Source organism: Sesamum indicum, linkage group LG12 (assembly GCF_026168435.1).
Source record: "Sesamum indicum cultivar Baizhima isolate 11 linkage group LG12, ASM2616843v1, whole genome shotgun sequence".
NCBI classification, from domain to species: Eukaryota; Viridiplantae; Streptophyta; class Magnoliopsida; order Lamiales; family Pedaliaceae; genus Sesamum; species Sesamum indicum.
Window position 1 is genome coordinate 15,643,975 of NC_142668.1, and position 12,673 is coordinate 15,656,647.

The 12,673-nt window shown below is 38.0% G+C and overlaps 3 protein-coding genes, 1 long non-coding RNA gene and 1 other non-coding gene across 5 annotated transcripts; 3 read left to right on the forward strand and 2 right to left on the reverse strand.

Moving 5' to 3' along the window:
• Window positions 1–244: 244 nt before the first annotated feature.
• On the forward strand, window positions 245–2,295 carry LOC105175365 (pentatricopeptide repeat-containing protein At1g11630, mitochondrial). The gene has a single exon (XM_011097789.3). It carries the CDS (start codon window positions 961–963, stop codon window positions 2,152–2,154), a length of 1,194 nt encoding a protein of 397 aa, XP_011096091.1. The 5' UTR covers window positions 245–960; the 3' UTR covers window positions 2,155–2,295.
• TRNAW-CCA (transfer RNA tryptophan (anticodon CCA)) lies at window positions 710–781 on the forward strand. Its single transcript has one exon. It is a non-coding gene; the product is annotated as a tRNA-Trp (tRNA).
• Window positions 2,296–2,857: 562 nt separating the features above from the next.
• Window positions 2,858–6,336, reverse strand: CLS (cardiolipin synthase). Its single transcript, XM_011097790.3, has 8 exons — window positions 5,689–6,336; window positions 4,685–4,751; window positions 4,523–4,597; window positions 4,275–4,326; window positions 3,703–3,788; window positions 3,546–3,620; window positions 3,206–3,300; window positions 2,858–3,118 (listed from the first exon to the last, which is right to left on the reverse strand). The coding sequence occupies exons 1-8, from the start codon at window positions 6,327–6,329 to the stop codon at window positions 3,016–3,018; spliced, it is 1,194 nt and encodes a 397-aa protein (XP_011096092.1). The 5' UTR covers window positions 6,330–6,336; the 3' UTR covers window positions 2,858–3,015.
• Window positions 6,337–7,271: 935 nt separating this feature from the next.
• Window positions 7,272–9,451, forward strand: LOC105175367 (putative serine/threonine-protein kinase PBL23). Its single transcript, XM_011097794.3, has 5 exons — window positions 7,272–7,820; window positions 7,978–8,159; window positions 8,244–8,433; window positions 8,562–8,947; window positions 9,083–9,451. Exons 1-5 carry the CDS (start codon window positions 7,646–7,648, stop codon window positions 9,317–9,319), a joined length of 1,170 nt encoding a protein of 389 aa, XP_011096096.1. The 5' UTR covers window positions 7,272–7,645; the 3' UTR covers window positions 9,320–9,451.
• Window positions 8,525–10,658, reverse strand: LOC148784898 (uncharacterized). The gene is made up of 2 exons (XR_016062990.1): window positions 9,946–10,658; window positions 8,525–9,302 (listed from the first exon to the last, which is right to left on the reverse strand). It is a non-coding gene; the product is annotated as an uncharacterized LOC148784898 (long non-coding RNA).
• Window positions 10,659–12,673: the final 2,015 nt, after the last annotated feature.

A 12,673-nucleotide genomic window follows, 5' to 3' on the forward strand; every position in this document is an offset into this window, starting at 1 on the left:
AACTGTGTGGGAAAAGTGACAAGAGGAGCCTGTAGACAGTGATCTTTACGGAAATAATAAGGCCCTCGAGATTGGGTACTGCACCCTCAAATATGAATTCGTTACGATGCCGCCAAAGGGTGTAGACTATGCATGACAAAGCTAGGTGTCGTGCTTTGTTATGAACGGAGGATCCAGTTTTTTCCTTCTTGAGCCATTTCACCGCACTGTGCAAGGTGGACATACGTCGGTTGATCTCAAGCCATACTCGGATATGTGACCAAACGTAGTTGCTAAACGGGCACTCAAAGAAAATGTGTTTGGCCGATTACTTGGTGTTGATGCAGATTTTTGCATTATGGAATGGCGCTTGTTTATCCTTTCTTGAAGAGTATAGCAGTACACTACTGACATTGTGAGGAGGTCATACAGTTGCCGCGCTTCCACCTCCACATCCTACATGGAGAAGGAGACTTCTGACAAGTGCCAACCCAGAAGAATATTCATAAATCTGAATTCGGATAGGGCTGTGATTCGATTGATGAGCTAAATCCCCATCATCGTGGGTTGCAAAGGGGGACCACGGAAAGCCCATCAAAACTGATGCGACCACCAATATTTTAAGGCAAGAGCTGAAGCAAGGATCACTAGTATATTAAGCAAGGAGAAAATGTAAGAACTGAATGAACTAACGCTGACATATTTGTCAAAGAGAGCTAGGATAGCAATCGGATCCGTGGCGCAATGGTAGCGCGTCTGACTCCAGATCAGAAGGTTGCGTGTTCGATTCACGTCGGGTTCAAACCCCGTTTCGACGGATCTTTTTTGGTTCTTCCCTACCCTGACCTCTCTTGTTCTGTCAAATTCCATTTCCCCCTCCCCTATGTTATGGATTTTCCTTCACGTCCTTTCCTTTCGTCGTGATTACTTTTTCATCTTTGAACCCTAAATTCCCGATTCTAACTAAACCTTCAACAATCAATGGCACTGCGCTGCAGGCTCCGATCTCTCATACTCCAACAACATCGCCTATTCTCCACATCAAACCTGAGTTCAAACTCCAAGACCCTACAGGACAGGAAAGAGAAAGCCCGAGCCGCGCTCTACGTCATCTGCTCCGAGCAAAACCCGGAACGCGTCGTTGATATCTGCCGATCCACCGCCCTCTCGCCCGAGTCACACCTCGATCGACTTGCCTACTCAAGAGCCATTTCGAAGCTTAAAGAATCGAACAACTACGAAGGCATTCGGGCCTTCATCAAGGACTCCATTAAGCAACTCACTTGCAGGTCTGAGCGCTTTGTTTCATATTTCCTCGTTCTTTATGGTCAGGGGGGCCTTGTCAAAGATGCTGTCAAGCTGTTCGATGAAATGCCGGAGATGGGTATTGAGAGAAATGTGAAGACTCTGAACTCTTTGTTGACTTCTTGCATTTTGGCTGGAGAATACGGCGAAATGAAGCGAGTCTTTACAGAGTTCCCCGGGAAGTACGGACTGGAACCGAACCTGGACACGTATAATGTTGTTCTGAAAGGCTTATGCAAGTCGGGCAGTGCAAATGAGGCACACTCCATATTGGCTGAGATGGAGAGGAAGAAAATAAAACCCAATACAACCACGTTTGTCACTGCCATTGGAGGGATCTATGAGCAAGGAAATTATATTGACGTGGGGAAAATGATGCAATTGATGAAGAAATATGGTATTGAACCAGGGATGAGTATCTATAACGTTAGAATTCAGAGCTTGTGTAAACTTAAGAGGTCAGCTGAGGCTAAGGCATTATTCGATGCGTTGCCGTCAAGGGGTATGAAGCCAACTTGCGGGACGTACGGGCATTTAATTTATGGGTTCTGTCGGGAAGGAAAATTGGATGTTGCAAAGAGTTTATACAAGAAGATGGTTGATAGGGGTTTGCAGCCAGAAGCTCAGTGTTATTTCACGCTGGTGTATTACTTGTGTCAAGGACAAGATTTTGATGCTGCCTTAGGCATTTGTAAGGATTGTATGTCCAAGGGTTGGGTGCCAAATATTACAACTATGAAGTCTCTTGTAGATGGGCTGGTGAGGATTGAGAAGGTTGATGATGCCAGGGAAATCATCAGACGGGTGAAGGAGAAATTCTCTAGGAATGCTGATAGGTGGTCTGAGATTGAGGCAGCATTCCCTAAATAGAGTACCAAGCCATAGTCATGCTATCCACTTTTCTTTTGTTATACCATGTCCATAATAAGAATGCAGAGGACCATTTGTACAATAGTGGTATCCAGTATCTGTTATTGCCCGTGCAATGAAATGGATTCCTCTTTTCAACAATCCATAATGTAGGTTAGATTGAATCAATTATATGATAAGTACAATACACTTATTGTATAATTAATATATAATTTAAGAAAAATAACAAATTACATAATAAGTGTATATGATTAATTTGGCACAATCAAACTTGATTTAAAAAAAAGATTTTCCTATTGAAACTCATGGCAGCACCGTAATTAGTTAAGCTCGATGAAATTTATATTTTGTATTAAATAGATAAATGGAAATCAAGTTTCATTCCCTTTTTCATGCGAGTGTGTATCCTGTTTTAACATCCGAGTCCATATCCCGCGCCCACAGAATTATGACACGACTCAGCATTTATTGGTACATAATCAGTTGAGATGTGTGTTTTCTACCTCCCTCCAGTGATTTGTCCGTTTTATTGTATCACTATACATGGGATTCCCTTTATTTAAGATCCAATACTTTTGTACTCTTTGTCTCCGCAGGAGAAATAAGGACAAACTAATGATTCTTCTCAAACTAAAAGGATCACTAAACTAAAGCTATTTGCCTATTTCTTCATCTGAATCCAATTTTTTAGTGCTATCTAGGGTAAAGCTCAGGAGATGAGGATATGATTGCTCTTGGTACAAGCATAAAATTGTGCATGTGATGCTCTATAGTTGCTTCTACGCACTTTGCTCAAATATTATAAAAGACATTTTATTTGCTTTTGCAGCTGATAAGGAACAAAAAATATTCTGGTTTTCTTCAACTTCGGAACTTAGTCTTCCTCGTCAATGAAGCTCCATTTCTCCAGTATTGCACCCCATATGCGGCAGTGGAAGCTACTGTTGTAGAAGCCACTAAGCAACTGCAACCAAACCAAAAGAATGGGCTGTTCAAATATCACACCCTCACAAGTCAGTCTAAACATAGTCAGTTGAGGCAAATAAACCACCTTAAATAGTTGATATAGAGCTGAGTTTCTTCATTTCCAAATCCTGGTTGAAGTAGAGCTCCTGCAACTAGGACCAGCTGGAAAACTGTATTTACCTATGTTTAATAAAAAAGCATTAGTTTAAGACTACATGATGCTTTATTATTTAACTTAGCCACTCTATTATAACATCAATATAATCCAATCATGAATAAATGCTAACCAAGCCTTAGCAACTTTCGCTATAATTCCAAACTGAAAGGCAAAGAACTATATGTTCCAACCTAACCTCTAAACAAGATAACCCTTTCATCTATTTCATTCTTGATACACAAAAAGGCGAAATATCATATAGGTGTACCTTGCTTATCAAGAGAGGCTCAACCTTCTGGGCGTGCGCCCCATTGAGGTTGAAGAAGTCACGCCAACTATTCAACTATCAGAAAATAAAATTACCAAATATAAGTATGCAAATATTTGATTATACCCAGCTACATTGATTACTTAATGTTTCTCACCTCCCAATCCATGCTGCTAGCTCTTTTGTATACCGCACCACCAACAAGAGCAACATCACGCAGCACAACAAGAGCAACGAGTCCAGCTTCACATAAAAGAAAACAAGTTCCAAAAGCTAGTTTTAAGAAGTATTTTATACATCCTAGTTTCAAGAGCAAAGACACATGCAAGTCCTTGTTAAAAAGAATCATAATCAACTTTATCACCATAAATTATATCAATTAGCAACTAACCAAAAACTGAATCACTATCTTCCTTGTTCTTTTTTCTCTCAAGAAATGAAGCCTCCCCCATCACCTCATAAAGACACTAAATCAAGAGCCTTAAATACCATAAACAAAAAACTGTATAATGGACGCAACTGATACAAAATATGTAACTACAGTGCATAGATTATCCCCCACCTTAACTTGTAGTAGTTCGTATCCAAGTATATTCTATACAATTCCTCTCAAACAAAGACAAATGGGAGCACTGGGAAGAAAAATAGAACTACTTTGACTTCATACCAATCACAACGTACATTCTAAAAAATAAGCGAGCATAGGGAGAAAATAAAACATTCGCTTACGATAAAGAAGACCCTTATCCACCATTGCCAGAGCGACAAACCCAATTAGAACCTACAAAAATTGTTATGAATCATACCAGTAAGCAGACAAAATGATAAAAGGACGACCCTTGTTGATAAAACCAATATGATATTTTAGGGTATTCCAAGTATAATGAGAATTTGATAGTTAAGGGTGATCCCTGATTTATCACCATTTCACTAAGCTTAATGGGGGAAATGGGAAAGAGCTAACAAGGCGAACTTACCTTATCTGCGAGAGGATCAAGGTAGGAACCAACTACAGAATTGATTCTCATTTTCCTGGCCACGTAACCATCTAACTGAAAATTTAATAGAGCAACATGTGAAGGATATCCTCACTGTAGCAATTGATTATGCCAAGAAAAAGAAAGAGACAACAGCAATACCCAATCAGTAGCTCCTGATATGGCGAGTCCAATAAATGCAGAGGAATACATGTCATTTATAATCATCCTGCAAAAGAGTGTCCTTATCAATAACCAGTATGACCTTGTGGCATAAAGTCAGAAAGAAAGTTGAAAACCCATTTTCAAAGTATTACCTTGAAAGTAAACTAACTACCCAAATCTTACATTCATAAGTCCATCCCAAATAACAAAAATAAGGCCTGCCAAGAGCCGAAATATCTACTTATGTCATACAAGAGAAGTAGCCCAAATTGGATAGGCATGTAAAATCAAAATTAAGGTTCAAAACCACAGAGAAAGGAAGTGAAGAAGAAGAAACCATATTCCGGAGTATGTTGCAGTCGACACATGCGGCCCAAGATTGACAAGAATAGGACAGGATACCAACATAAGCCCCAAAAAGTTGCAGTTAAATTTGTAGACAGCAAAGAGCTTGATGGTCTTCTGATAATGGAAAATTTTCTTTCTGCATAAAAACTTGTGCAATGTTACCCAAAAATACACAGAGATCTAACTTCTCAAGTTCCAAACGAATTCTAGGTGCCAACTAACTACATGAGCTCATGGTTGTGCCAAACATGAAAGAAACATTACTGAATGGTCATTGCTAAGGCATAACCAATTTAATTTTGTCCCATTAAGTAGTCTGACCACGATCTCTCCAGAATTCACCACTTAGCATGACCTCGTCTTAGTTAAGAGAAGCACATTTAACATGTAATTTGTATCCCCAGCAATTTTAAAATCACTGTTGTTCTACTCCAAATTCTCTATACGCACAGTATTGGACATGGCTGAAGCAACAATTATTTTTTTTTTAGGAAGAAAACGACAACATTGGCGTTTCTAGACGAAAAAGCAGTATGCTTACTCGGCAGTATAAAGTGCCTCAAGCCAATCAACACACTAAATTACTTTCCATTCTTTCCAAATTCTGTTACCCATAAAAATCAGGTAAATAAATTGAAAATGTTAAAACTCACCATCCAAGCAAGGGACCAGAGAGCAACCGAGTGAATGAAATAAAATTCGGAAGGTTCAAGTAACTGTCACTGATCCCACCGTCGCCAACACTAGCATTAACTTCAGCCCCATTTCTAAATTGCTCCCGATCATTCAGCAGCCTCGGAACATCATACCCAGGATTGTAGGAAGCGGCGGGCTGGTGAAGTAAATTCAGAGCACGGAGTTTAAGGAAGCTCAAGACGGCGTCGGACTGGAGGAGGAGAGGGGTGGCAGACTGTGAAAGCTTCCAGGGTGGACTGGAGAGGAATAGTGGGCCACCAACTGGCGAAACAAACCTCGACCGGAAGAGAAAGTGCCGGCGACTATAACTGTTAGTAGGCAGCAGAAATGGAGTTGGGATTGGGGAAGGAGAGGGGAGAGATAGGGAGAAGAAATCTCTGTACGAAGTGAAATTGGACCGACTTCTGAGCGATTGAGAAACTAGGTTTTTGAGAGATCTGAAGATGGCCATTAACGATAACTTCAAAGCATTGTCCGTGCACACAGCTGCCCAGGCTCGGAGGTTCAGGGTTTTGGGGAGAGAGAGAGAGGCGAGTGGAACGAAATTGAGGTGACACGCGTGGAAGTCATCGCACGTGCTTGCCTTGTTGCTTAACATTACGCTCTCTGCTTGTTTCTATTCCTCCAAAGTCGCTTTTTCAGATGAAATCGCCTTCTTCTTTAACATACTTTACAAAGATAATAAAAAAACATTTAAGTAAGAATTATAAAATTAATGGCCCAATATATTTGTCCTATATAAATAAGACAAACTCCGACCACTCTATGGATCCCCGTTTTTTTAATGGATCGAGTCGTATTTGGTTCGATCTAACTCAATGATTTAAATTGTCGATCATTTATCTCAAACTTATAATGGTTATTTAAATGATATGTAGCTTATTTAAGTTTTACCATAAAGTTCTATAAAGACTAATTGAACCACATCATAAAATGTGCCTTTTATAATTATCATATTATACTCTACAATCCCTCTGACCTCAAGATCGAGTTCAATAGTAACAACACTTAGTTGTGGTCTACGATTCATGTAGTCCCTAAATGAATACTAACTTAAGCATTGAAAAGTGTTAGTTAAAACCAACCCAACAGACCTTAAAGATTTCCTTTTCAAGCCAACCTTACTCATTGAAATCAAGATAATTATTTGAATCCATATCTCAAGAACTCACCATATTATCACTAGGTCATCGTCTAGTCATCACCAAATTGTTGAGGACCTCAACCCGAATCAAATATCCTCCACGAAGTCGAGTAGGGATCCTTCCACCTGCAACTTAAGGTTTGTACAGCATGTTATAAAAGTATATGAATACCATTTTTTTAACAAATTTAAAGACGATTTTAGGTGTCAAAAGTTAGTTATGGCATGGCATGCAACACTATTTCAGTGCTAAAAGAATTATACCCACATACGTGGAATAATTTTTGGTGTCCAAAATTAAAGTATAGATCTAACCAAATTATATATCCTAACAAACTGAACCCGACTTGAATTCAATTTAAGCATATATAGATAATTCATTGAATGTGATGAAACGAATGTGGGATGCATCAGACACCTTGTCCGAAAAATGCGACCCCTCAAAGCTCCGAAATCCAACGTGGTATAATGAGCTGGGGGCCTGAAAAGTAGTTGTTTCCAATCCATGCACGATTACTGGTCATATTTGCATCATCATCATCCTCCTCCTATTACCATCATCACTCGATTCCATCTGAATAAATTTTTTGAGCTGTACGCAATTCTTTATGCCCAATGAGTTCTCTTTTGTCATTTCTCAAGGAGTACATTATACAGCCTTTGAATCTTCATACATAAAAGCGGAGAAAAGAAATGAGAGAAATGGCAGATGAGAGAGCTTCTTCATTTGTGATGAGTCTGCAAACCTAAGAGGAAAGGGAGGGAGGGAGATGTGCATATTGTCTTGTCGCAGGATCAACACAAGTAGCAGTGTTACAATGAGGAAGTCTTCGCTCAAAGCTTCGAAAAGTTCTGTTCATGAAATTAAGGGAACCAAGAAATATGATGATGATGCGGAGGCCACGATATCGTCTACCATCTCCAGAAGCGTCTCCATGAGTGTCGGTTAGAATCCTTTTACATATCAATTATATGCATCCTGATTTAGTGTTTTTTTTTTCTTTAAGGCAATATTATTCCTGCTCCATGATCCACCCAAGAGCCGATCAACTTATGGACCATGATCTGTAATGTTTGAATCTTTTTGTCATGCTAAAAACAGGTGGAAACAAACAAAGGATGGTAGCAGAAGATGTGGTTAGGCATGGGAATATGGGAGCTCCGGCTGAGGTATACACCTTTCGGGAGCTGGCAAGCGCCACCGAGAATTTCAGTCTTAAGCTGCTTCTGGGTGAAGGAGGATTCGGGAGGGTCTACAGAGGACATCTCAAGACAACAAATCAAGTATATTTTGTTAATGTCTCCTCTCTCAAGAGTTGGGGTTAAAAGAGTGATGTTAATGTTCTCGTTGTTATTTTCTGTTTTCAGGTGGTGGCTGTGAAGCAGCTTGATGGAAATGGGATTCAAGGAAATAGGGAATTCCTAGCAGAGGTCTTGACGTTGAGTATGGTTCACCACCCGAATCTCGTCAAACTTATAGGATACTGCGCTGATGGCCGCCAGAGAATATTGGTCTATGAGTACATGGAGAATGGATCTTTAGAAGATCATCTTCTTGGTAATCCATCTATAAACAATTAGGAATAATTCACAGCAAGGCTCTTTACCTGTCTGCCATTGCTGTTTCGTGCGCTTGTTTACTAGTAAAGTTAAACAAATTCTTGTTCTTTTTATTGATCTTCTCAGATTTGGCTCCAGAAAGAAAGCCCCTGGATTGGTACACTAGGATGCATATTGCTAAAGGAGTGGCTCAGGGACTAGAGTACTTGCATGATACAGCAAATCCTCCAGTTATGTACCGGGATTTTAAGCCCTCCAACATATTACTGGATGAGAAATTCAATGCTAAGCTCTCCGATTTTGGACTTGCCAAGTTGGGTCCAACGGGCAGAGAGGATCATGTGTCTACAATGGTGATGAATGGCTACTGTGCACCGGAGTATGAACAGACTGGCCAGTTGACAACCAGATCCGACGTCTATAGTTTTGGAGTGGTGTTCCTGGAGATCATTACAGGAAGAAGAGCTATTGATAACAGCAGACCACCTGAAGAGGAGAATCTAGTTGCTTGGGTCAGTAAACTTCCCATTTCCGATCAACATTTTCTAGCTAGTGGAATTTATACTTATACTTCCAGTGTATGCTAAGAAAAATTTCTGGGATCAATAATACTTAGAAAGTTTGATTTGAAGGTCTAATTCTTGCAGGCAAAACCACTTTTCAAAGACAGAAAAAATTTCAAAATGATGGCCGATCCTACGCTTGAAGGAAATTACCCAGTGAAGGGTCTCTACCAAGCTATTGCCGTGGCAGCAATGTGTCTGCAAGACGAAGCCAGCACCCGCCCCCTCATTGGAGATGTCGTCACTGCACTTGAATATTTGTCCATCAGAACCGACGAAGATACTAGCGAAACAGACGAGCAAGCTGCACAGGACGAATAGATTTTCATAGAGAGCAAGCCATCAAGAACTGAATCTATAGTTCTCTCAGTCAGCACACCTTTTTGTTGCATGTTTGTCACATATCGGTTTTTGGCGTAGGAGATGAGCATAAGATTAGTATTACAAGAGTAGTGTGCATTGTTTGTGTGATATGGAACTACTTGAGCTACTGATCAGAATCAGAAATGTAGTACTAGAGGATTATGGATTCCTAACTGTGTTTACATCGCAAACAGGTTCAAAAGTTAGCTTTATAATACTTATGCAGAGGAAAACTGACATATATGTATTTTTGTTTAGCTCCAGATTTGCATTTGATTTTCATAGATCCGAGAGCTCTTCTGTCAATTAAATTTTGCTTCATGCTGAAGAGTCATTTGCCAAAATCAGATCTAGCGATCAGTAATAAAACCAGCGTATGACCTCTATATGATGACAGGCAATTCATGTTGGGCGAAAATGAAAGAAAATAGTTTCCCTGTACAAAGTTCATCAAAGTATCTGATCCACCTGAAGTTTCATGAACATCGCAGTTCCCATATGCAAAGCAAAAACAGATGATGCCTAATGTGCTGCAAACTCTGCCAAATTCATAACGGAGAGTTAATTGTATAGAAATCACTTACAAGAAGTGCATACTCTTCATCCTAACAATATGGCTTTAGGCATTAAAATCTATTTGAATCAGCTCTAAGATTTTGGTAACCGAATCCAGGAATTTGATTCAGCCCCTGGCTATCTGCAACTTCCACCATAGCGCAAATCCCCGGCCGGATCCCACTGTTCCTTCTCTTCTTTCGTCTCCACGACGCCATTGAAAACTTAAAACTAGGCCACAAATGGCGTCCTCCGGGAGCCATTTCTTCAGAGCTTCTCTCAGAAGCCATGCGACTTTCGACACGCTCCACCTCCAGTTTTCTGAAGTACTCAATCTCCCTCTTGAGAAGTGATCCGATGGTTCCTCGTGTGCCAACCTCCAATGGTACTCTCCCAGCCATACTATCGTGTAGTATACTGGCTGTGTGATTCGCCTTATATAGCATATATTGCCTTGAATATACTCAGAGGCTTCAGCATGAAGAAAAGAAATAAGGTGGTGATGTTGTGTGCGTTTGGAGTCCTTCTTTGCCTTATAATATGCTCATTGATATGCTTTTGTTTCAACTTTTAAAGTGAACAGCGTGAGATATTGCATGATGCTAATAGTGATGTGATTCATCATTTTTGTCTGCAAATCAAGCACCAACCTTTTGCCCTTCTTCTCCGGTTTTCCTTTTTCCCATTTTGCATTATGATTACAGTATGAAGCACATGATTATCAAGCTTTGTAAAGGGTTATATCTCCGCCAATCGCTCACTCTTGCGGAGTATTCTAACACAAATTGAATTTGATTGGATCTAAATCAATTATACGGTAACTGTAAGACACTTATAATATAATTGATGTATAACTTAAAATAAGTGACCAATTACATAATAAATGTGTCACACTTGATCCGTAATCTTCTTTTTTTTTTATTTAAAATTTTATTTTGTTAATCTATATTTATGTTATACTTAATAATAATAATATATACTAATTGATTAATAGTTATTATTTTTAATTTTATAATATTTCAAAATTTTTATAATTAAAAATTATTAATAAAAAATATATTGATTTTTAATTAATGTTAACAACTGATAAAATTCAAAATTACATACAAATAATAAAAAAAAAACTATTCAAGTATTGACTTCATTATTTTAGCGTGTACGATCACGTTTTAATACATTATTTTAATATGACGCAGATTCGTATTGCGATTGGATACGAATTTGTTGTCTTACTAATATTTAGGATCAATCCATCTCATTAGAAATTTTGGTAGTTTGCTGTCGATCCCGACAAGCAAATGTGCATAGAGTAGTGTCATGGACCAATAGAAAATATCCCAAAATTTCAATTGATCCATAACACTACTTTACGCGTATTTATATTATATATACTAATTATAATCATATTTTTGTATTTATTAATTATAAAATTTAATTGTATTACATTATAAATTTTTATATAATATTTTAATAATAAAAAATATATTAATTATTTTATTAATTTTTAACAATTAATAAAATTAAAAATTACATATAAACAAAAAATATAAGAACTAAAATATTAAAAAATTAAAATTAATTACAATGTTTTTAATAATGTGTAACAGTCCCACAAATGCGTCATTATCGTCGAGGTCTTTTTTTTTTTTCTTGAACCACTAATTCTTTTCATTCGTGTGTCTCTTAATTATCGTAATTGGAACAGTGACAAAGGATTTTTAAGGGACCATATCTTGTACTACTACTTATTGATTTGACAAACATTTTGAGATATGGTTCTAACACAGTTCAGGATTTAATTTAGTCTTTCGTTCTTGTCTGATTTATTATCACAGTTTGTTAAATTATTTTCAATTTAATTAGCATAAAGTAAATCGAAAATAGTACAATTGTGTAACTTTTAGAAAGAAAAAAGAAAATATGTTTATTTATTAACATAAACAATACTTAACGAACAAAATTAAAAAAAATATAAATGCCCAAATCGTTATTGGGCATTAAAAATTAAAAAAAATAAAAATAAAGGGTGCTAATGACTTCCCTTGGTTTTGCAACACTACCATTTTGCGGTAGAGTTGCATCTTTTTCTTTAAACAATATTTGAATAAGTAACTGAGGGAAGATTATTAGATGATGAATCAAGTGGATCCATTGCTTTTAGGTGAGTGGTCCAAAGAAATCAAACTTTGTTCATTAGTTATAATTATATGGTTGTGAGTGGGATGATGGGGCACTTGTCAACACATGATGAGTTTTAGATGGTAACCATCTCTGGTAATGATGGACCAACAGTTTGTAGTTTAATTGGTCTCTGGGATAGTAATGCTGATTGCTTTCAACCTACGTTTAATTTGAAATAAAGGGTTTCTGTAACAATGTAGATATCTTTACTTCCTTGCTTTCTTTCTATTGCAGCTCCAATTTAGGATAACGATCAAAGATTAGTGCTGCTTCAAACTTACGTAACCACTCCGATCCTCCAAAACATACTCTTCAGGTACAGACAGTGCATGATATTGCTGGAAACTTCACAACCATCAGCTCAATGCACAAGAATACATCACGTCTGAAGATTTCAGCTAGCTTGTACCGGACCAGTCATTATTACGTCATAACTCCATAGCAACCATTATGTGTTTAGCTAATTAAATACACATCTCATCAATCAATTTTTAGATTTTGTTTTCTTAGCTCTTTTCTCAGAGTGGACAATGACAATCTTCATCCATGAACACGAGTAATTTATGGTGTGGCTGA